Source organism: Rhodofomes roseus, assembly GCF_022264815.1.
Source record: "Rhodofomes roseus strain CIRM-BRFM 1785 chromosome Unknown C8Q71scaffold_11, whole genome shotgun sequence".
Taxonomy (NCBI): Eukaryota; Fungi; Basidiomycota; class Agaricomycetes; order Polyporales; family Fomitopsidaceae; genus Rhodofomes; species Rhodofomes roseus.
In genome coordinates, this window is record NW_025952967.1 from 1,042,048 (window position 1) to 1,061,638 (window position 19,591).

Here is a 19,591-nt window from a genome sequence, read left to right on the forward strand (position 1 = left end):
AATTTCTGACATCCGTATTTTGTCCGCATTCCACCAGTGCGCAGCGCGCAGCCTGGGAACCCGTAAACGCCTGTAAACGCGCGTCCAGCTCGAAGTCCGAACGTGCGTCGATTTCTTCCAAGCGGCAAAGGGCACCTGTTCTCAAACCACGCGCCGGACACGTTATACTTACTTGCCTTGATGCACGAGCTGGCATGATGCACCGTCGCCTGCTAGAGACCGCGCGTTGTCGTCACCCTGTGAGCACGAAGACCCCGCGTTCCCGGCGACGGAATGTCAGGCTGTTTGCCTCCCTATGATGCCAGCGCCCCGTACGTGATCGGTGTGGTGAAGGGCATGCAAGAGCTAGGCCAGTCACGGTACGGTTCAGAAGTTCATCGCTGATTTCCGTGTACTAATAATATGATACATTGGTTCATGTACGAGAAGTACGCAAGCGTCCTGGCCGTGTATGTACTGTTCATGCGCCATTTGTGCCGAAGTGTAGCGGTGTCTCATGAATCGTTCGCTTCGCAGGCGTTGTGCGTAGCGATGTAGTACCTCCTACTATGTACCGACACTTGAGTAGACCCTCAGCGGCCATACAGGTATGGCGGGTACTCAGTAACAGTCGCGATCAAGGAGACGGCGCTGCTACGTCGTCTGAATGGTTGGTAATTACTAATGATATCGACCTGCCGTTGGCACTCGAGTTCGACACTCCGGTCTGCGCGTCGCGAGCATCATATCGTTACTGGCATAGGCAACACATCGACGGGTCTTTACCATCAAAAGCCACTCTGTGACAAGGATTGAGTTCGAGCGTTGCGCTGAGCCTGCGGTCAACGGAGTTTTAAACATCTGCATCATCAGGGGTGGCGTGGTCAGTGACCATTTCGTACTGCCCTGTCAAACCACCGGTACTGTTGCTTCCTTGAGTACCGTGCCGAGTTCAGACGTCCGAACATGTGATTCCATCTGCCAGTGCGCAGTAGTATCAGTCGGTCTGGACACCGGTCGCAACGGTATTGACCTCAGGCTGTTATGCGTCTGTTATACCCCAGTGAGGCTGTGGCTCCCGACCCCACACTGCCCGGCAGCATGAGCACAGCACTGTTGAACGCATACACACGCGCAGTATGTCGTCAGCGCGTTGCGGACACTTCTTCGACTAGGCAGCCGATCCTCGAAGGTTGGGTCTCCACAGTGGACAGCACAGCAGCTGCCAGTGCAGATCGAATGCCAAGGATACACGACTGTTAGACACTCGACAGTGAGCAATATATTCTCCATTCGGGAACAAGCGTGCGCACGGAGTATACTGTAGAGGCAGATTTGAGGGCAACACCTTGTCACATCCTCGTCAGATTTTATATCGATTACTCAGTCAACATTCCAACTCAGCGGCATGACCTTCGTTGGATACGGATGACCGATCTACGTCGACATCCTCCAACGACACATCTGACCAGCTGCCTTCAGAACTGTCAACGCCAGCGAAGTCAAGGGTTGAAGCGTCAAGCCCCGTAGTACTGCTAAGGCCCAAAAGCGCCGTTTCGCGTAGATCCATTGCAAGTCTTGACAGAAAAATCGAAGTCAAGCTGAGGTTGGGGAGATACACCGTCAGACGAGTATGGTAGGTTCAAAATGAGCGAGTACGCACATGTTGATCCATTCCTGGGCAATCGAAATAGACTATGTTTATATGAACGTTTGCAACCATCAGCGTCTTGGTGACATGACAATCGCGGTGACTCACCATTGTCGCTCGTGTTGCCACAATTGCAATAACGTTGATCACAGAGAGGAACCTGTGTTTATTTTGTCAGATAACCACCGGAATATAGTAGAAATAAAGCGACAGGGACGTACACAAAGCAGACCGAGGCTGAACGGATGTCGTCAACTGGAATATAACATCCGAGAAGTTATGGTGTCACTCACTGCCTCTGAGAAGAGCTCCTCGTACAGTAGTGATTGAGCTTGTTAGTTCCGCTGCACTTCGAGACTTGAGGAAGGTTTTCAACGATGTTAGGAATAACACTATTGCATCTGAAAGGATCGAAGCCGCTCTTGCGGCCATAACCCCTGTAGTGACCTTCAGCGTACATGATGAAAACTTGAGGTAGGACCTTACAGCTAAGCGAATCCAGTGAGCCTATAAGGAGGAATCAATTGAAGATGAAAGTGCACTTCTCGTATGTATAGGCACTGCCTACGCCGGTCAATGTGCACCCTTCGATGGCCGCTGGCAATGTACTCGGCGGCTGGTTTTGATCTCGCGAATATGTGCTGCAACAAACACATATCGTGACACGGCGTGTAAACAGCAGTCAATAATGTACTTATAATTGTAATAGCGGGGTTGAGCAAACCGGACAGGAGAACAAGAACGAATAAAGCACCATTGTGGTTGAAGAGAGCAAATACACACAGAGCGGCGAATATTAGGTGCATTATTTCTCAATGGAGCTACGACAGTCCGTAAATGACTATGTCAACTCACCGGCTGCGTTGACGCTAAAGATGATTATCATCGCCATCTGACAGTGCAGAACAATTCCACAGCTGTAGTGATGTCTTTACCTCGACGTTTATGCACTATGACTGTGGCCCGCACCTCTGTTATCAAGGATGAAATTGTAGACGAAGAGACACACAGGAACAATGTCTTGCCCAGTAGGTTTGCCATCCGGTCCATTTCAGACTCAGTAGAAAATCGAGAGCGACATTCAGGAGTACAGGGTACCGATAGCCGAAGAAGAGCAGTTTGTTCAGAGACAAATTTGAATGCCAGAAACACTGTATTTCTCTATCAAGAGTCAGAATGTAGTCGTAACACCACACGGCTCAACCAGGATCAGTTAGATCAGATGTACGCAGAGAGAATAAGTGACATACTGTTCGCAGCCCAAGTCATGTCACTCAAGAAAAAGACGTAGGTCTGCACCAAACTGGGGCTGAAGAACAATGATCAGAGCGGCCCCTATGCACAAGTACCTGTGGGACCTACCTCAAATCCTGAACCGAGCTTGAGTTCGACGGCTGACCTAGAATACACATTGCATGCATGTTGGCTAATAGCTGGAGCCTGTGTTCAGGCGAGTGCAGGGGTCAATGCTCGTAGCAACTCGTCTAGCTTTTGCGAGCTTCGGAGACATGGACGTACCCATATTATATACCGAGCCCTCCGCTGCACTGCCTCTGTGATACAGTTATGATTGAACAAGGAGCAAGACGTTCACCATACATATCAGTAGTTAGAAGCGAAGAGAATCTCCGGTTGGCACCTGCTGCTGACCATCTACCAATAGCCGCCGCAATGCAGATACCAGTACAATGCGAGTGCCCATCGCAGGCACGTTCTCCGGACGATTATTCATAGTCAAGGAGAATGGCCTGCCTGTGGCGGAAGGTGTCAATCGGCTTGCCTGACCGGGACTCACAGCCCGGCTCTTGCGCCTGATCAGTTTCGCCCCTGCATCCCCGTCTCTCAGCGCACGTCCCCGTCCACATGTGAGCGACTGCGGGGGCTGCCAGTGCCCCGCGAAGCTTTAGCGCATTTTGTTGTCTCGTACGTCGAGCATCCCCGTCCGCAGGCGCTTGTGCCCGAGATACTAAGGTTCTTTGCCCTGCGTACTGGCGTCCTAGCGGGGCGCATCATCACAGGAGGCATCTGCGAGGGCACCTACAATGAGTACAATGTAGCGAGCGAGAAGAGGGGACAGTGAGTGTTGGGTCCATGGCTGGCTAGGCAGAGACACTCACGTCAGATATATTTGCGAAGCGGGTTGTGGCTGGTGCCGACACTCAATATCTTTGGCTACGCACTGCAGATTCGCTGCGCGTCCTCCCGGGCGCGCGCGTTCCGACATGCCTCTGCTCATCGGGAGATTTCAGGTCCGGAGCCATTTGGCCTGTAAAAGCGACTGCGTGAGCTGAGCAAAAATCCCATTACATTTCGCGCTCTATACATCGCCTGCCAGGCGGCGAAGCAGCCGCGGGTGAGAGTAGCCCTGGATGAGCTCGCGCTCAACGGTCACCTGGCGGTCATTAACGTTGTTAACCCTTCCGTGCTGTTTCCTTCACTTCGGTGCAAACTTTCCATGACGATGCTCGGGTAGCCTGCTGGTACCTGTGTAGTATACCGCCGTGCGCACCAGGACCGATGCTCTGCAGTGCTCCGGCGTCCGGGCATAGAACACGTACAATTTTCACAGGTACGCAAACGGGATAGAACCTGTATATCCAGATAGATAAGGTATTCGTGAATCGTAGGAACATCGGACTCACCGGCTGTGAGACTCCTTGGAAAGTGGATGAGTCGGAGCCCCATGAGTTACAACTTACAAGCTGGCAACCGATCAGGTCATTCGCGTGAACTGCGTGCGAGCCTAAGACATATCTTGAAAACAGCAATGGCAACTCGAGTTGCGAGTAGGCATGTATACGACAGCTGAGTACTGCCATAACCAAGTGAGGCCATAATGATACAACCCGGTCCAAGACCCGGAGACCGTCGACGCGTCTCGCAGGCTGGACAGTGGAGACTGAGGCGCTCGCCGCTGGCACTGTCCTGCCGGTGTCAATGTCACCACCGTGACAGAAGTCCCGTGAGCTGTCACATCGTGTTGGGCAAGCCAGCGCCCACTTGGCGCCCACAGACACACTGGCAATGACTCGCGCTGCCCTCAGGCTGTATGTACAACGGTAGCCCTTGCCTTTCCTCCTCCAGTAGCTCGCTCGTACGTACCGCGTCTCTCCGTGTCCGTTCTCGCTTCCTCCCGTCTTGCGTGACCATAGCTCGCCCCGCGGCCTGTTACAAGCGTGATGGGTACTAACATACTGGACAGCCTGTCAAGCAACCGGGTCTCCGTGAGTCCGTATGCGCTTTTGGATTTCAATGCTTACTGACCGGCCTAGTTGACTCCAGTTTCAATGGCGTCGCTCACTCTGTCAGTGTGCCCAACTGCTGTCCACCACCGTCGAGACTCATCAACCAGGACTCAACACCGTGAATCTGCTCGTGGACTGGGGCGGCGTGACTCTGCGGTAATCCAAGCCGCATCAGGTCAATGCCTGCACCAGTACACACTATGCGGACCCATCGTGCTCATGTCTTCGAAAAAGGGAGCGAAGTTGATGAGGCAAATCACTCGACCTCGTTACTGTTACACAAAGTTGACATTGTGCTTTCCGCCGAGTGGTTTCAAGGTCAGGCTACCGCAATGCATCGGTGTTAGTAAGTACTGTGGCCACTGTCAAATATCTCTATTCGACGTACTAAGGACCCGTTATTCCTGAGGACGTGCCAAGTTGGGGCATCGGCGCTGTCTTTGAGAGCACTAGTGTCGAGACCAACGTATCTGGACAAATGGTGATACCCACAGAACGTTTCGACGCGCTCATCCCACGCGGGTCCTGCAGCGATTACTAGGGAAGGAATGAAGAGGCCGAAGAGTGCGTGCCTTGCCGATATCCGTGGGGGTAAGATTCGCTGACATCCTAAATTCGAGGTCATGATGGGCGCGCCGCACATCCATGCCGCTCATCCTAGCCGCTTTACAGAGCGTTCGCTGTCCTGTCGTTTGACGTGGACAACCATGATAGCTGTGCGCAGACATCCCATCAAAGAGGATACGTCGTCTCGGAAGATGAGTTGCCGGTTCAAAGTCGCAGCCTGGTAGTCATTCCGTATGACCGTGTGTCAAAACGGCGAGAACCCTCTATCTGCACCGAGCTAGGTTCTGACGTGTCGTGGCGACTTCGGCGTGTCCAGCTTGGGTCACGGTGGCGTATCAGTGCGAAGTACTTACCGTTGGTGCATTATCGGCAAGCTTGACGTCTGTGCCTTTGCGGTGGGTTGGGATCACTATCGTCTCGCCGCCGGACGTTGGACAATCACCTTGAGCTTGAGTAATTACGCCTTCGTTCTGACTGAGCCTCCACGTAATGGCATCGAGTGTACACTACGAAAGCTACGCGCTGCTCCTATTGTCGAAGTCGTATAGTACGTGTTATGTATCCAGTGGATGAAGTCTCCAAGTCAGAGCGAATACACTAGCAGACGATACTGCAGTAGCTCGGTTAACGGTGCACGAGTCCGTTTTCAATCGAGGGTGAGAAGCACCGGCAATGCCCGACGCGTCGTATTCCCCACTTCATTCACCATGAGCGACACTACGGAACAGTCTTGCGCAATCTGCTCAAAAGCTGCGGGCACCAAGCGCTGCTCACGGTGCCTCTCTGTCAGATACTGTGTGAGTCGCTCATTCAGCCATCTCACGCGCACATGTGCTAAGACACCGCAGAGCGCAGAATGTCAACTTGCTGATTGGCCGACACACAAGGGCGTATGTCACCCGACCGAGGACAGGGACGTGTCAGGGACCTCAATGACCGTCCCGGAAGGGCTGGAGGAGGAGGTTGCGCGGATGCGTGCATTCGTGGACGAAGTTGAGGTCTTGACGGCGAGATTCACGACGGGTGCACGGGCCCGTAGGCGTGGTGATCCTGGGCCACCAGACACATCGTCGCTTGTAGAAGCGCGCGCAAAGCTCGCTGGTGCGTCCTACCAATCTTTCTGGTCTCGCAAGGTGACTGACTACCCCACCAGAGTTCGCGGTCTCTCCTGGATTTGAATTCTCCCCCGCCGTCCGGAGCGCCTCCCAGCAGACACTGCTGAGCATGATACGCATGTTCTGGATCTGGACGGTGGCTAGACTCACACCTGAAGAACGCGACAGGATGGCGTTCATGCTCGAGTGCACCCCTCCTCACGGCAAACGCGTCCCGAAGTTCAACGGCAAAGCGATCGTCAACAAGCCCGATAAATGCTCTGCGCGCGTGTACGAGGGTCTGTTCCGGTGCCTTCCCATGATTGTGTTCCAGCTCCCAGGAAAAGAGACCTCCGATGAGGCGGCCCTTTGGAGGAGGTTTCCCGAGATGGCCGTCATGGCCTGGGAGGAGGATTGAAGCTCGACATGACCCAGTCCGCAATGAACATGCTTCCCTTGTACCATATCTGCGCTTGCTACGCGCTGTGTAACTCTGACTTTCCCGCGAACGAGCGTGCTCAATGAAGATGGCTCCGAAACCTCAAACCTCAGCAGGGTGGCAATGACGTCGGGTGCGTAGTTGATTCCTGGAACAAGTGGATAAATGATCGGCAAACATAGTTCGAACATCCGAATTCATCGCATCCAATATAGACAAAGTGGGCATCGGGGTGCCGGCGAAGTGGGTAACATCCTGTAACATCGACGCCGCCGCGGAATTGGGCCATGGTGGCTGTGCGTACTTCCTCCGTGATCCCCATATGTACTTAATGCACCTCAGTTCCTCGCAGTATGGTCTATACTTGCAATCAACGGACCTAAGTCTTCTATGGACTGTAGCATGCAGCCTTGACTTCGGTGTGACGGAGATGAGGGGATTCGAGGAGAGCCTTGACTCCTCACCTTGCGTCGTACAAGTGAATTAACGAGCGGCCAACCAAGCATTGTACTCGTACGCACTTGTGATTAGACGTGAATATCTACTTTAAACATACAAGGGAATGGAAGATTGGTTTGCAGATTCAGAACGGAACGTAAGGTTCGGTCCGAGCTGCTCTCAGCAGGGTCGACTTGAAGGACGCATTGATCGCAATGTACCTCCGGCTATCAAAAGCCTCTTCTTGGCCAATAGGAAGACCAGCGCAAGGAGCGTTCAAGTTGTTGGGATGTCGCCATCGACGCTACTCTTTAACTATCGACGCTCGTGCCCTGGGAGACGGCGGAATGTGTTAAGGGTCTCTCTGCCTGAGCCATGGTCGCTCGAATGGGTCTCGCGCTGACACCAGCGGAGGCGACGCAAGCTGAAGTGTATGTTCTTGGCACGTGTCAATCCGTGGCACGCGACGAGCTGACAACCAACGCCACGCCCAGGTTCTTCAGGTTTTATTACTACTTTGAGAACTTTCTCTACTTCTCCGCGACGAGTAAGGGAGCGTTCATTCTTCCTATCGCTACGTATCTCATTGATCCCCCTTTGTAGCCCTATGCTGTTACGACTGGTGCCTGACACTAGGTCGTGAAATCGACCTTATATGGAAGAGCGAGCAATCGCTCGTTACGATACTCTTCTACGGTTTACGCTACCCCGCGGTCCTGAACACCGTCATAGAACTGCTCAGCCGCATCACGTGGCGGAGTTGGCAGTCTAACGCGGTAAGCACGTTGCTTGAGCTTGAGAGGGTGCCTGCTCTGACTTGGGTATCGACTGTTCGCAGAGGTTCGCAGTCGCATTGCTTGCTCCGTATCGCAGTCAATATCAATTAAATGAATCCTCTTACAGCTGCGCGATCCTGCTGCGCACCCAAGTTGCCTTTGCGGCGATTATCCTGACCAGCGCTGCTGGTGAGTACCATTCTCGCCGTCACTCATGCACAATGCTAACCCGTGGGACCGTAGTCTTCGCGTCCTTACGTATCTATGCAGTTTTCGATCGAAATCGCTGGATAGCCATCGCCGTCCTTCTTCTCGGCTTGATTTATCCGTTCATCGTCGTCGTAAGTCCTCATCGTTTGTTCAGCTCTCCTTGGGACTCGAGCAAAATGAATGACATTGCCACGCAGTTTGTCTTCTCATACTCCACCCCTGTCGTGAGTGGCTTCCTCGGATACCAAGTCTGCACCATAGGAACGGCGGGAGGTGATGCCACCGATGACGTTGATTGGTCTGTCTCCCATTCGACTATTCTGAATGCTAGGTGTTGAAATCTGAATTCTAGGAGTACGTGGGCGCACTGTTTCTTGCCGCGTTTCGGCTAGCTATGACATGGGGCTGAGGATACTCTTGTAGTCATGATGGGCGCACGGGCGGCAGCGCTGCTCTCCGACGGCTTGGTGATGGTGCTCACAGCGTTCAAAACATTTCGAATCAAGACCCGCACGTCGGTCACTTCGAGGGGCAGGATGGTTACGGATATCATGCTCCGAGACAGTACGCTCGATTCCTTATTTCATTCAGAATTAATGCTGAAGCTCAAGGTCAGCACTACTGTACTTTACGTGGGTCGCACGCTGTCAATAGTGCACGGTATTTGTACTGAATTTCATGTAGTTTGCTCTGTATCGTCAACATCACCGGTATAGCGACTGGGCACATGAACATCACGATCGGTGGCTTATATTGCACATGCGAGGTATGTCTTCGCAATTACGCTCGCGTCGTCCTCACTACCTAAAGACCCTGTATCAGTTCATCGAAGTCTGGCAGCTTTGGTCGACTATGTGAGTGTCGTCACTTGTCTCAGTCACCGTCATGCCCACTTGCTCATTCCGATGGTCGCAGTTTGACCTCCGTGCTGCTTACGCGCCTGACGCTTGACCTGAGAGACGCCGGTCCTTTAGGGTCGGACAGGTCAGGGACGACTAGTACCCAAGGTGGCTCCGAACCTGCCACGCTAGACGGGGAGAGCCACGAAACTATCGAACTAGACACGGGAATCTCGCCGATTTGGATGAGCACCCACACTGGCACGGATGCCGCAGTCATTGATCAAGAAGTAGCGACCGTACCTCCGGAATAACGAGAACATACGAGGGGCTGAGGTCTCTGTGGCATCCATCGCGGTCATGTTGCACAACCCCACCATGCCCGTTCGGAGCGATACGGCGGCGGTCGTGCGCTGTGGTCCGTGGAGATCCACTCTGGCAGCTCTGTGCGTACCCGAGCGTATCCAAGAACTGAAACCCATGTCTGGGCTCCGTGCCGCATAATAGCAGGCGTCGATTCCATGAAGTGTAACATTTACTACCCATTTCTACCCCACACAAGACACGATAGACGTCTGATGCCCTGTATGTACTACCAGCTTGTTATGATTCACGAAATCGTTAGACGTAATTCTGGATTGCACGGCGGCCTCCTCCATCGCAGGTACGATGCGTTTGTATTGCTACCTTGGTGGGTCGGATAAGAAGTGATGGTCATACTACGCGCCTAGGTGGTTGGGATGCAACTACAGGTCTGCCGCGATAGGTACATCCAAGTCGGTCCAACTCGCTCTCTCCGACGCTACATCGTGGTTGATCCCTCCATGTGCATCTGTGTCTGTGTCCGGGGCGAACAGGACCGTGCTGAATGCGAGCGATAGGCTCGTAGATTCGCGGCAAGTATTCGAGTGCAGGTGATTCGTGGTAGTCGCACGCAGATCGAGCATTAGGCGCGAAAGGAGGACGGACGTGAGCCTGTGCAAGATCACAACGTACAGAGAGCATCGCGTCGGCATGTGTCAAAGATCATCGATCAACGTTCAAAGTTCTGGAACATAAGAGACGACACTGACATTGCGGTCCATGCGGATGTGATGTATAAAAATTGCTGCAGCAGAAGAGAGCGTCGGTTCTCGATTTGTCAATGAATCTGATGTTTTTCGCCACTCACAGTGATGTGAGCTGCGGTGAAGGTGATAGCAACAACGTTCAATACAAACAGGAGTCTACAAACGAGCCGATGAGTACTCGGAGCGGCAGCTTACCCTCCGCTGCCCGTCCACGTCTCAAAAGTCGTATCACGTACCCAAAGTAAGTTGCGGCTATGCGAGAGCGTTTCCATCTCTAAGTCAATTGGCGCGAAACCCTATACGTGGCCAAAACACGTACTGTCCTTCATCATGACTGCCATGGTTGTTGAGTGTCCGAGGGCTGCCAGAGGACGAGAAGCTATCCAGGTCAAACCGAAGACGAAGCAGTCGAAGACCACGGCTGATGTGCGTGCACCCAACATCCCTAAGCTAACATGTCATCCCTACGTGCGTCACGTCGTCTCGAACGTACTCACAACTTACACAGTCAGCTCAGATGTGACGCAAAGCGGACCACAAACAGGACCTACAGGTTAGCGGCGTATGAGGTCTCGGTGTAGCAGATCACCTCCCCGGGTGTGATTTCGGAACTGATAGGGTGTGTGTTGACAAACACATACTAAAGATCGGCGGATGACTGTCATATTGAAGTCCGCATATCGCACAAGACCTATAACACTCACACTTGATATGATGGGGGCCATGAGGCCCAAGCTTAAGGTGACGGCTGATAAAGACTTGCTCCCATGGAGGAGTGCGTAGATGCGCAGCGTCGCGAACACTGCGGGGTTGGAGGATACCACGACATTGGCCAGGGAACGAGAGAGATCGATGAGTACTCACCTGCAGCAGCCATCAGAATCAGAATATCGGCGGCCATTTCGATGCGAAGAATGAGTCTACAGCTTTCCGCCAGTGATATATCACGGTACGGTTTCCAGTGCTCAAGACCTGAGGCATCGCTTACCTCTGCGAATAGTGAGTGAGATGAAGATGCCGCTTTTGCTAAAGACGCTTACATTCGGAGTCTGCCAACTCCCCTTAGAATAGAAAGCAAGTACTTCGAGTGTGATGTTCAACACCGCTGGGTAGCGCAAGACGTAGACAATAATCATAGCAGCATAGGACTACGAGAAACGAGTTGTTATAAAGGGCATACAGATATGCACATACTGTTCAAAGCGTACCTTGTGAGGCGAGGAGGAGAGACTGATTGAAACGGCTGGAGTTCGGGGTCAGCGCGTGAGTCGCAATGATGATTGCAGCTCGACTGCAGCTGTGACGACTCACTCTACCCGAGCGAAACTGGCTTCTGTCCCCGCCTGGATAGACATGATTGCGATTGTCGGTGGGAGTCACAAATAAGCGTGTTCGTCGAACTCATGTATTTGCGGAGCCTGGTCGCATAGCCTATATGTAGTGGACCACTTCGAGAGCAGGCTTCGAGCATCAACGAAGTGAGGCTCTACATGTATGCCACTGTGAGAACTATCAGTCAACCGTCTTGCCACTACTACCGGGCAGTGGAGGGCCAATGACCATCATGCGCCACGTACCTGTCTCTTTGTCAAGTTACGACTCGATGGTTGTTGGGACCGGCTCTCAATTGTACAGCACTTCGTCTTGGGCCTTGGCGCAGAATGGTCGTGTGCCGTTACGAGCGGTGTTCAAAGGCACCGCAGTAATGGTAGGCAATAGACCGTGACAATAGAGAACTTTGGCTTGGGCTTTGGTAGTCAAGGATATTACAGCCGTTTTCAAAACTATGCGGAATCGCGAAAAAACGAAAACGCGCCTCGGGCGCTGGCTAGCGCCCCGAGCCTTTGATTAGATTAGATAGCAGCCGAATCGAGAAATGTCACTTCAGTCAGCAGGCTGACAAAGTCGCGGCTGCTGCACTTTCACCGGTAGCCAATAGCTCAACATGTACGTCGCGTGAGTGTCTGCCACTATGGTAATTTAGGGGCATATAGATACGTTTTTATATCAATGGGCATATGTTCCGTAGCGATACGAGTGTCAGTGGCCTCTACACCGAAAGTCAACTTACTCGGGAAGATCTTGTTCATTATGCTCCCGGATGACTTTGATCAAGCTAGCGAGAGGTTTTCAGCATAATTAAATAGTCATAGAAGCTCCAGAAACACCCAACAAACTTGTTTACACCGTATTACTAGACCTGCAGTACATCGCTCGCAGAGACACGAGACATAACGTGATTACTTCCTGATATAGACTACTGTATTATCGGGCCGGGATCTCGGCCAGACACCGTGGTCAGCCATCCATTACTCAACAACGACATCGTCATTTTGGCTGAAAAGTGTGGCATTATCCTCGTCTCGGTAGTGGCTCTCGACTGGCGTAAATTGTGCGAGAAATGGATGCGAATTTCTCTCTCAAGCCTCAAGTGACCGAGTACCCTAACGCGCGGGACACGGCATATCTAATCTAATCAAAGGCTCGGGGCGCTAGCCAGCGCCCGAGGCGCGTTTTCGTTTTTTCGCGATTCCGCATAGTTTTGAAAACGGCTGTAATCCGACGGCGACGGTAGCTGGGGCTATGTACTTACGTCTTCGAGCTGCGCGTGGACCATCTTGGATCAAAAATGCCGTGACTCGGAGAGTCCTATCTTGAACCGCCCCATCTTGATGGCATACCATCATGCCCGAGATGTTTCGCTTTTGCCAGGTTCCGATACCTACGCATGTATCATAAGTGCGCGCGAGACGCTTTCGCGGACCCACACTAGATGCACTCCTGCATGCGCTGAGAGACACCTACGACGTTCATGACACATGCAATCGTGGTCGCGGCGACGAGATTGAGCGAGGCAGTCCTTGCGCAACGCGCAGAAGTCACGTCGGTGAGAGTCATGCTATGCCATATGCTGCCCGGCGTAGCACAACGAAGCTGTCAGTCGGCACCTCGCTGGCAGTCACTATCATCATGCATCGTGTCCGATGTATCTACTCGGATTCTTTGTCAAGTGTACCGCGCTCAACGCTGCATCACGATGTTCCGACTTCAGTGCCGTACGGTTCCTTTGCCATGGACATGATGGGCAGGTTTTTTGCGCCGCGGCGCTTCGATGTTTCTGCAATTTGCATTGCGCCATTGTACATAATACGGCAGCGATGTGATATGCCGACTTCACTAGGGGAGGCGCACAGCAGTGTTGACATCAATGAGGGCGTTGCCAGTTTTGACGATGACAGTCGGGAAGCATGACGCAGTGGTGGCACGCAGAATCGCGCGGGAGCTGGAGGTTGTAGTCAGAAAAGCACGCTTCTTGAGCCAATGTTGTACCCACAAAGGCTACAATCCTGCATAGCAACTTGACGCAGTGGAAGCGTGCAGGGCTCATAGTCACGTGACTCGATACCCTGAAGTCCCTGGATCGAAACCAGGAGTTGCTAGCTTTTTGCTATTTTTAATTTACCGTGATCGTGACGCAGCGACTGCGTCGCACCTGGGCACTTGCAAAATTGACACACCGGCACCGGTACCAATCTTTGTACCATGATTCAATTGTTTGCTGTCCATCATCTTCGCCCGGCTTGGAGCCTTCGACAGTCGCTGTCTTGGCGAGTGACATTTTATGAGGTCTGTACACGCCGACATCGTAATTCACGCTGTCTACTGTCAAAACTGAGAGCGTTATGACAGGTGTGAAGCTGGGGGCTCCGACGGACGCATATGCTAAAACGCAGAGCACTGTCGCGCAACGTATATATGATACGTACGTATCGCCCCCTGACGGCGCACATCTGCTATGCAACGGCTCGAGAGCTGGCCCAGAGGCTGAGGTCACGGTTGTTCGTTGCGTTCAAATTTGCCCGAGGGCGGCGCACGAAGACCACCTACTCACCTCGCCACACGCTGGACATGCGAGTAGCTCGATCGCCGATGTTCCTGCGATCGCCTCGACGCCTGTGACCATTCCCTGCCGCGCAGACCCCTTCACAGATGTAACGTACTGCCGCAGGGCCGTTTGACGTCGCGCACTGTTTTCTCCACAGCTGCATCTCCGGGCCTCAAGTACCCCCCGCCGATGGGCGCCGTGAGTGGCTGAATGCGGGACAAATACTGTCGACACCTCTTCCGAGCGACTCCACGTTGAGTTCAAATACCCCGTACGTCTCTTACCCGCGTAGCGGACCGTAGCAATTGATTATTGGCGACTCTCAGGCTTTCACATCAATGGCATCCGCGTCAACGTCAATCAGGAAGACCCACAAGCAGCCTCGCAGGAAGGCCCCCTTCCATCGTGCCGCTCCCAGCCAGAACGTCGTCTTTCTCGACAACGGCGTTGTCACTCGCCGGGCACCTCCCCCGCGGCAGCAGCACGCGCATTCAGACACCTCCACGCGAGACCTGGTTCCAGAGAACGTCGTGCCAAACGCCGGCGCCCACGCCGTCGGTCGTCGGGACCAACTCCGCGGTCTCTCGATCCCTACCACCGCATCCCACATGCAGACGACCTTCAGTACCGCGTCACCGTTCATCCAGACTACGGCGCTGCCCTCTCCGAGTACCTCAACGCGGACGGGAACCCCAGAAACGCGCATACAATCAGTCGCCGAGGGCTCCCCCGCAGATCTCGTGCCTATGGAGCTATGTTGGCATATCGAAGACGGAGAGGAAGCCGCCCTTGGGTACGAGAGGTTGAAAATAGGCAAACATGCGAAACCCGAAGGTAGGCCTGCGATGCGATACTTTCGTCCGCTAGAACCTGACCACCAATCCAGAGCCTCGGAACGCATCCGACGGAATCGCTAGGGCGCAGCAGAAGGTTGAGGCGCCTCCCGCCTCCGCTCTCGCTGCTGGTTCCTCAGCGACCCATGAAGCCCCTCCAGAGAACGATAGTGATGCTCCCGTGGCGACTCCTGAGAAATCTAGCGACGTTCTCGTACCCATCGACCATACCCTCTCCATTCGTGGCCGTCCGATGCGGCAGGCCGCCGCCAAGGCCCTGCGCAGCATCGTCGCAGCGCATCCCCCACCGCGTACCCGCCGCGCGCGTAGAAGCGATGCCCCAGCGGACGAGAACGCACCATCTCCCGAGAAGCCAGGCCCGCACGTCTCCGATGCCAGGCAAGACGCGGAGACGGGCATGGCCGCAGACGACGACCATGCCAAGCCACCCTCAGCGACGAGCAAGCCCCTCAAGCGCAAGCGCGCGTCCCGCGGGCTCGGCGGCGCGGGGTCGCACGCGAGCGGGGGGACACCCACGACGGCGACCTGCGAAGACGTCGAGATGGACGCTGGAGAGTCTCAGCCCGCCTCGGATGTCGCGCATACATCCTACGGCGACGCGGATGGCGGCCCTACGAAGGCTTCGCGGCCTCCGAAAAAGACAAGCCGGCGCAGGAGTTCAACGCAGAAGCGGGCAAAGTCGAAGTCCGCGAGGAAACGCGAGGTGCTGAGGCCCCCGACGCCGGAGTCTGAGGACGAGCCCGAGGCGCCTGTGAACGCGAATGAGAGCGCCCCCAGTGCGATGCCAGCGCAAGGGCAGCCAGATGGCGAGGAGGAGAGTCGGAAGCGTCCACGGTGCGATGACGTACACGAACGCGGGGAGCCAGATAGCCTCCCTACGCTACCCCAGCCATCTCTGGTGGAAGTAGATGCGGAGAGGCAAGAGCCAGCCCGAGGAGAAGTGGACGGATTATCTGACCCCGAAGTCAACGTCGTGACAAGCAAAGATCCTCGGCCGGAGGGCGAAGAGCAGAGTGACGAGTATTCGCTTATGGAGGTTGCTGGAGAGAACCTTGAGGAGTCGCGATGCTCTTCGCCAGTCGCCGAGTCTCCTCGGAAGGAAGTGGCTGGCGAGACTGAGGAGCCGGCGCGAGGTGATGTACAAGGGGACTCTGTGGCTGAGCCGCACGGAATCCTTCGGTGGGAAGACGAGCAAGGAAGATGCGAACATTGGGGCCAGGATGCTGGCCTAGAGAGTCTCAGGGTATTGTGGAGCGGATCGACGGACGACGAAGCGCTCTCAGAGACGATTCGTATGCAATCTCGGGGTGGCGGCGCCCACTACGAAAATCCCGACGACACTCTTTCGGAAGACGCCAGCGGGGATCCTGCGCCGAACGTTGTAGCGAAGACCGGCGACGCGCAAGACGCGGGAGACGTCGAGATGGCACCTGGGCACCTTCGGATCCATGACCTGGACACTAGCGACTTGCTCATTAACGCCCCTCCTGGACCCTTTGTTGCTCCAAGCATAAACGACGATCAAGCCGGCGATGCATTGCCACCTTCGATCTCTTTCCTCGAACCGAGACCACAGCAATCGCAAATCGAATTAATCAGCAACTTGGCCGAGTCCGAGATGGACGCAGCTGTCGAAGCCATGCTCTCGGGCGGGGCACTCACTGAGGAGCAGATAGCCGCGTTGGAGGCGCATATGTTCAACATCGGATCTGGCTGGGACACTTCCGCCGCAAACGGGGACCCCTCGCTCGATTTGGAGACGCATTTACCTGGACTGGCACTGCTCGACTGGGACATGGACGACCTCATGCCTGACTCGGCGGCGTGTATGCTCGGCTTGGAAGACTACTTGGCGACTTCGCACGCGCACACCTCAACTCCCGCGGACCCGTCTGAACTAGTGCCTACTGCGAACTCCTTGGAGCTGGACATGCTGGATCTGGCGGCGCACCTGCTACCTCTCACTGAGCTCGAGGCGCATGTATCATCAGACTTTACCACTGGTACATCTTTGGGGCACGATCTGAATCTGGATCCGGCGACACTCGCGGCAACCTCCGACGTTCCCAGTCTGGATCTCTTTGCTGGTGTAGATACCCCGGAAGTGCGCGTGGAGGGGAGTCGAAGTGAGAGGACACAGCTTCGCCTCGTTCCCGTGGATCCTGCTGTGTTCAATACGCCGAGGGTTGGCGTGCTACCTCAATGGGTCCTCAATGCTGAGAGCTTGCGCCGACAGGAACTCGGTCGGGAAACTGGTGTACTTGGTCTTGACCTTTCTACCCCCGGCCGCGGACCAACGCCTGTTCAATGTGCTCAGGCAGCCAGTTCGCAGACACGCGGGGGGCCGCTGCAACATAATGTGTTCTCGAGCAGCAGACCCATTATCGACACCATGAAGTCTTCTTCGCGCCTGCAGATCGTCAACCCTGTGTATACGTCTGGCGAACCGTCGTCCATGCTTTCTGTCCAGCCTTCGCAGTTTCCAGAAAATCGCTCGGGTGATCTGCCTGTGATCTCGCTGTCGGGCAAATCTATGACGTCTGCAACTTCTCGAGAATCTCTCCGGCGGACACCTGATTATCTGTCTGCCTTGAATCCCCCAACTGCACCTCTTTTCGCGGGCGAGACTGGCATCCACGCTCTGCAGACTGTTCAGAGTAACGCTTCCTCGACCGCGAATGAATTCTCGTCCCCATCTCCCCCTCAGGCACTCGGACCGCGCCTCCAGCCAGTCCCACTGCCGTCCCCGGAGGCTGCCCCTCCATCGTTCGCCCCTCTCCCGACTGCACCAGAATCGCCGGAAACATCTCATCAAGCGGAAGCGGTAGCGGGCTCCAGCATACACCCTAGCCCGCAGGCGCAGGCGCCCGTCGCTGATGAAGCTGCATGGTCCACGATGTTCCGCCAGCTGAAACAGTCCAAGAAGATGGTACCGGTAAGGAGACGGATTGGGGTGCTGCGGAGGTACGAGGAGGACCATGAGTGGTACTCGGATGAGCAATTACAGGGAGGTGCTGTGGGCTTCGGGGAGACAAGTACGGAGGGTGTCATGGGGAAGAGCGAAGAGGCATGTGGAACTGCCTATGGCGAGGGGACGACGCAAGTCGGCCATGCAGGCGCTGGTGGCAGAGAGGGTCGTTCGGACAGCGACGTTGAGGGCGGAGTACCGGCCACACAGCCTGAGATCATCGTGATAGACGATGACGAGGACGAGGAGGTGAATACCAGTAAGTCCAAAACTGGATCGAATACAATGTATGCTGACGTACTGGCGAAAGACCAAAGAGAGCTACTACATAGGTGCCCATTATGTCCGCGCACATTCAAACTTCCGAACGGCCTCGCAATTCACCTGAAGTGGCATTGGGGCCAGACTACATTGGATTGGAAGAGAGGTGAGTGTGCAGATATGATGTACTCCACACAAGTCAAACTCAGGTGGTTTGCCGCAGGGATCGGCAGGAACGGGCGTATTGTGGAACGGGCCAAGGAGGCTGCTGAAGCCCGTGCTAGAGAGTTCTCCGAGATCAAGACCTTCGAGCCATCCTCGAGCCTGGCGGCTCCCTCCGAAGAGAAGGTTGAGCAAAGTCCTGAATTCGCCATGCATATGTCTCCTACGCCGAGTGCTGCGCCTCTACCAACGAAAGCGGCACCAGGTAGTTTCTCCGTGCCCCTCACGGCAGCCGCCGGAGATCCATTCGACCGCCTCACGCCGCACTCACTTGTCGGCAATCGGATGAAAGCACCGCGACCTTCGAGCGCACTCATACCTCCCGTCCAAGCCGGCGCCTTTGACATCGACCTCGGGTTCGGAGGTCCACGCGATGTCACCGATCCGTTGTCTACGCCCGAACTCAGTCCGGGCCCTTCGAGATCTAGCGACGCAGATAGCATGGAGTGCGACCGAAACCAATTGTCGTCCTGGAGCGATGACCTCTTTGGGCCGGACGAGGACGCTTCAGAGGTACGTGCCGTCACGCAGCGGTAGGCGCCGGTCTTGACTCATGAGGATTGGGTTTACAGCGCGATGACCCTCTCAATAATGAGATGCAGCTCGGGGGGACAGCCGCTGGCCATGTGTATGATCACGGGCGTGAAGAGACGTGTCGCAGGAGCAAGGGTGGTCATCTTGAGTCAGGCTTGTCCCCTCTTGCAGACTTCGCCACGCTACAGTTGTTACCCTAATCATCGAGATACCCGACTTCAGCGTTTCCATTCATTTGGATGCAGTCAATCATTGAACCATCATCAGCGTCCTACTCTCACAATCGTCCTACTCGTTGAGTTCCGTACATAGTGTTCTTCTGATGTTATCGTCCTTGTATCCTTTGCCCTGTCCTGTGTCCTACATGCTATCTGTAACCTTGGTCCGACTATCGTCGGGGCCTCTATATATAACCGGTCGAACTCATCGGTGATTCACGGCAATTATTTTGCAAGTTGTGTCGCTCATTTGCCGCGAGACGAGTCTTGTTTTTTTTTGTGGAGCGTTGGGCCCGTAGGGCGCCAGGGGCCTGGCAGCCTGCAAAGCCGTCCCGCGAGA

At 54.7% G+C, this 19,591-nt stretch overlaps 7 protein-coding genes and 1 non-coding gene across 8 annotated transcripts; 5 read left to right on the top strand and 3 right to left on the bottom strand.

The window, feature by feature from the left end:
* Positions 1–1,079: 1,079 nt before the first annotated feature.
* On the bottom strand, positions 1,080–2,381 carry C8Q71DRAFT_80808 (uncharacterized protein). Its single transcript, XM_047926016.1, has 7 exons — positions 2,171–2,381; positions 1,924–2,067; positions 1,852–1,867; positions 1,739–1,790; positions 1,643–1,674; positions 1,293–1,580; positions 1,080–1,235 (listed from the first exon to the last, which is right to left on the bottom strand). The coding sequence occupies exons 2-6, from the start codon at positions 2,060–2,062 to the stop codon at positions 1,367–1,369; spliced, it is 453 nt and encodes a 150-aa protein (XP_047778667.1). The 5' UTR covers positions 2,063–2,067; positions 2,171–2,381; the 3' UTR covers positions 1,080–1,235; positions 1,293–1,366.
* Positions 2,382–3,888: 1,507 nt separating this feature from the next.
* Positions 3,889–4,563, bottom strand: C8Q71DRAFT_81491 (uncharacterized protein). Its single transcript, XM_047926094.1, has 3 exons — positions 4,381–4,563; positions 4,273–4,324; positions 3,889–4,219 (listed from the first exon to the last, which is right to left on the bottom strand). Exons 1-3 carry the CDS (start codon positions 4,463–4,465, stop codon positions 4,042–4,044), a joined length of 315 nt encoding a protein of 104 aa, XP_047778668.1. The 5' UTR covers positions 4,466–4,563; the 3' UTR covers positions 3,889–4,041.
* A 1,586-nt stretch (positions 4,564–6,149) lies between these two features.
* C8Q71DRAFT_708983 (uncharacterized protein) lies at positions 6,150–6,954 on the top strand (the record flags this gene model as incomplete). The annotated part of the gene is made up of 3 exons (XM_047920657.1): positions 6,150–6,239; positions 6,291–6,543; positions 6,596–6,954. 3 exons carry the CDS (start codon positions 6,150–6,152, stop codon positions 6,952–6,954), a joined length of 702 nt encoding a protein of 233 aa, XP_047778669.1.
* Positions 6,955–7,788: 834 nt separating this feature from the next.
* Positions 7,789–9,552, top strand: C8Q71DRAFT_858367 (uncharacterized protein; the record flags this gene model as incomplete). Its single annotated transcript, XM_047927510.1, has 12 exons — positions 7,789–7,844; positions 7,908–7,960; positions 8,017–8,189; positions 8,252–8,378; positions 8,433–8,530; positions 8,597–8,697; positions 8,752–8,768; positions 8,823–8,963; positions 9,016–9,031; positions 9,084–9,165; positions 9,222–9,253; positions 9,315–9,552. The coding sequence occupies 12 exons, from the start codon at positions 7,789–7,791 to the stop codon at positions 9,550–9,552; spliced, it is 1,134 nt and encodes a 377-aa protein (XP_047778670.1).
* A 638-nt stretch (positions 9,553–10,190) lies between these two features.
* Positions 10,191–11,034, bottom strand: C8Q71DRAFT_762325 (uncharacterized protein). Its single transcript, XM_047923912.1, has 6 exons — positions 11,013–11,034; positions 10,860–10,948; positions 10,628–10,807; positions 10,545–10,560; positions 10,410–10,464; positions 10,191–10,346 (listed from the first exon to the last, which is right to left on the bottom strand). Exons 3-6 carry the CDS (start codon positions 10,749–10,751, stop codon positions 10,272–10,274), a joined length of 270 nt encoding a protein of 89 aa, XP_047778671.1. The 5' UTR covers positions 10,752–10,807; positions 10,860–10,948; positions 11,013–11,034; the 3' UTR covers positions 10,191–10,271.
* Positions 11,035–12,869: 1,835 nt separating this feature from the next.
* Positions 12,870–13,586, top strand: C8Q71DRAFT_762327 (uncharacterized protein). The gene has a single exon (XM_047923913.1). The coding sequence runs from the start codon at positions 13,121–13,123 to the stop codon at positions 13,388–13,390; it is 270 nt and encodes an 89-aa protein (XP_047778672.1). The 5' UTR covers positions 12,870–13,120; the 3' UTR covers positions 13,391–13,586.
* A 75-nt stretch (positions 13,587–13,661) lies between these two features.
* Positions 13,662–13,748, top strand: C8Q71DRAFT_t75. The gene has a single exon. It is a non-coding gene; the product is annotated as a tRNA-Met (tRNA).
* A 574-nt stretch (positions 13,749–14,322) lies between these two features.
* C8Q71DRAFT_907969 (uncharacterized protein) lies at positions 14,323–19,233 on the top strand (the record flags this gene model as incomplete). The annotated part of the gene is made up of 6 exons (XM_047928978.1): positions 14,323–14,465; positions 14,521–15,028; positions 15,081–18,275; positions 18,327–18,443; positions 18,501–19,012; positions 19,072–19,233. The coding sequence occupies exons 2-6, from the start codon at positions 14,533–14,535 to the stop codon at positions 19,231–19,233; spliced, it is 4,482 nt and encodes a 1,493-aa protein (XP_047778673.1). The 5' UTR covers positions 14,323–14,465; positions 14,521–14,532.
* Between the last annotated feature and the right edge of the window lie 358 nt (positions 19,234–19,591).

Bases quoted from the DNA above. Each gene is read 5' to 3' on its own strand.
- C8Q71DRAFT_81491 (XM_047926094.1), bottom strand. From the start codon at position 4,465: ATGGCCTCACTTGGTTATGGCAGTACTCAGCTGTCGTATACATGCCTA. The intron at 4,325-4,380 runs GTCTTAGGCTCG...CCAGCTTGTAAG, and splicing joins CATTGCTGTTTTCAAGATAT to TTGTAACTCATGGGGCTCCG. The intron at 4,220-4,272 runs GTGAGTCCGATG...CTGGATATACAG, and splicing joins TCCAAGGAGTCTCACAGCCG to GTTCTATCCCGTTTGCGTAC.
- C8Q71DRAFT_762325 (XM_047923912.1), bottom strand. From the start codon at position 10,751: ATGTTGGGTGCACGCACATCAGCCGTGGTCTTCGACTGCTTCGTCTTC. The intron at 10,347-10,409 runs GTGAGTGGCGAA...CTTCTGCTGCAG, and splicing joins TCACCGCAGCTCACATCACT to CAATTTTTATACATCACATC.
- C8Q71DRAFT_762327 (XM_047923913.1), top strand. From the start codon at position 13,121: ATGACACATGCAATCGTGGTCGCGGCGACGAGATTGAGCGAGGCAGTC.
- C8Q71DRAFT_80808 (XM_047926016.1), bottom strand. From the start codon at position 2,062: ATGGCCGCAAGAGCGGCTTCGATCCTTTCAGATGCAATAGTGTTATTC. The intron at 1,675-1,738 runs GTGAGTCACCGC...ATATAAACATAG, and splicing joins TGGCAACACGAGCGACAATG to TCTATTTCGATTGCCCAGGA. The intron at 1,581-1,642 runs GTGCGTACTCGC...CCCCAACCTCAG, and splicing joins GCCCAGGAATGGATCAACAT to CTTGACTTCGATTTTTCTGT.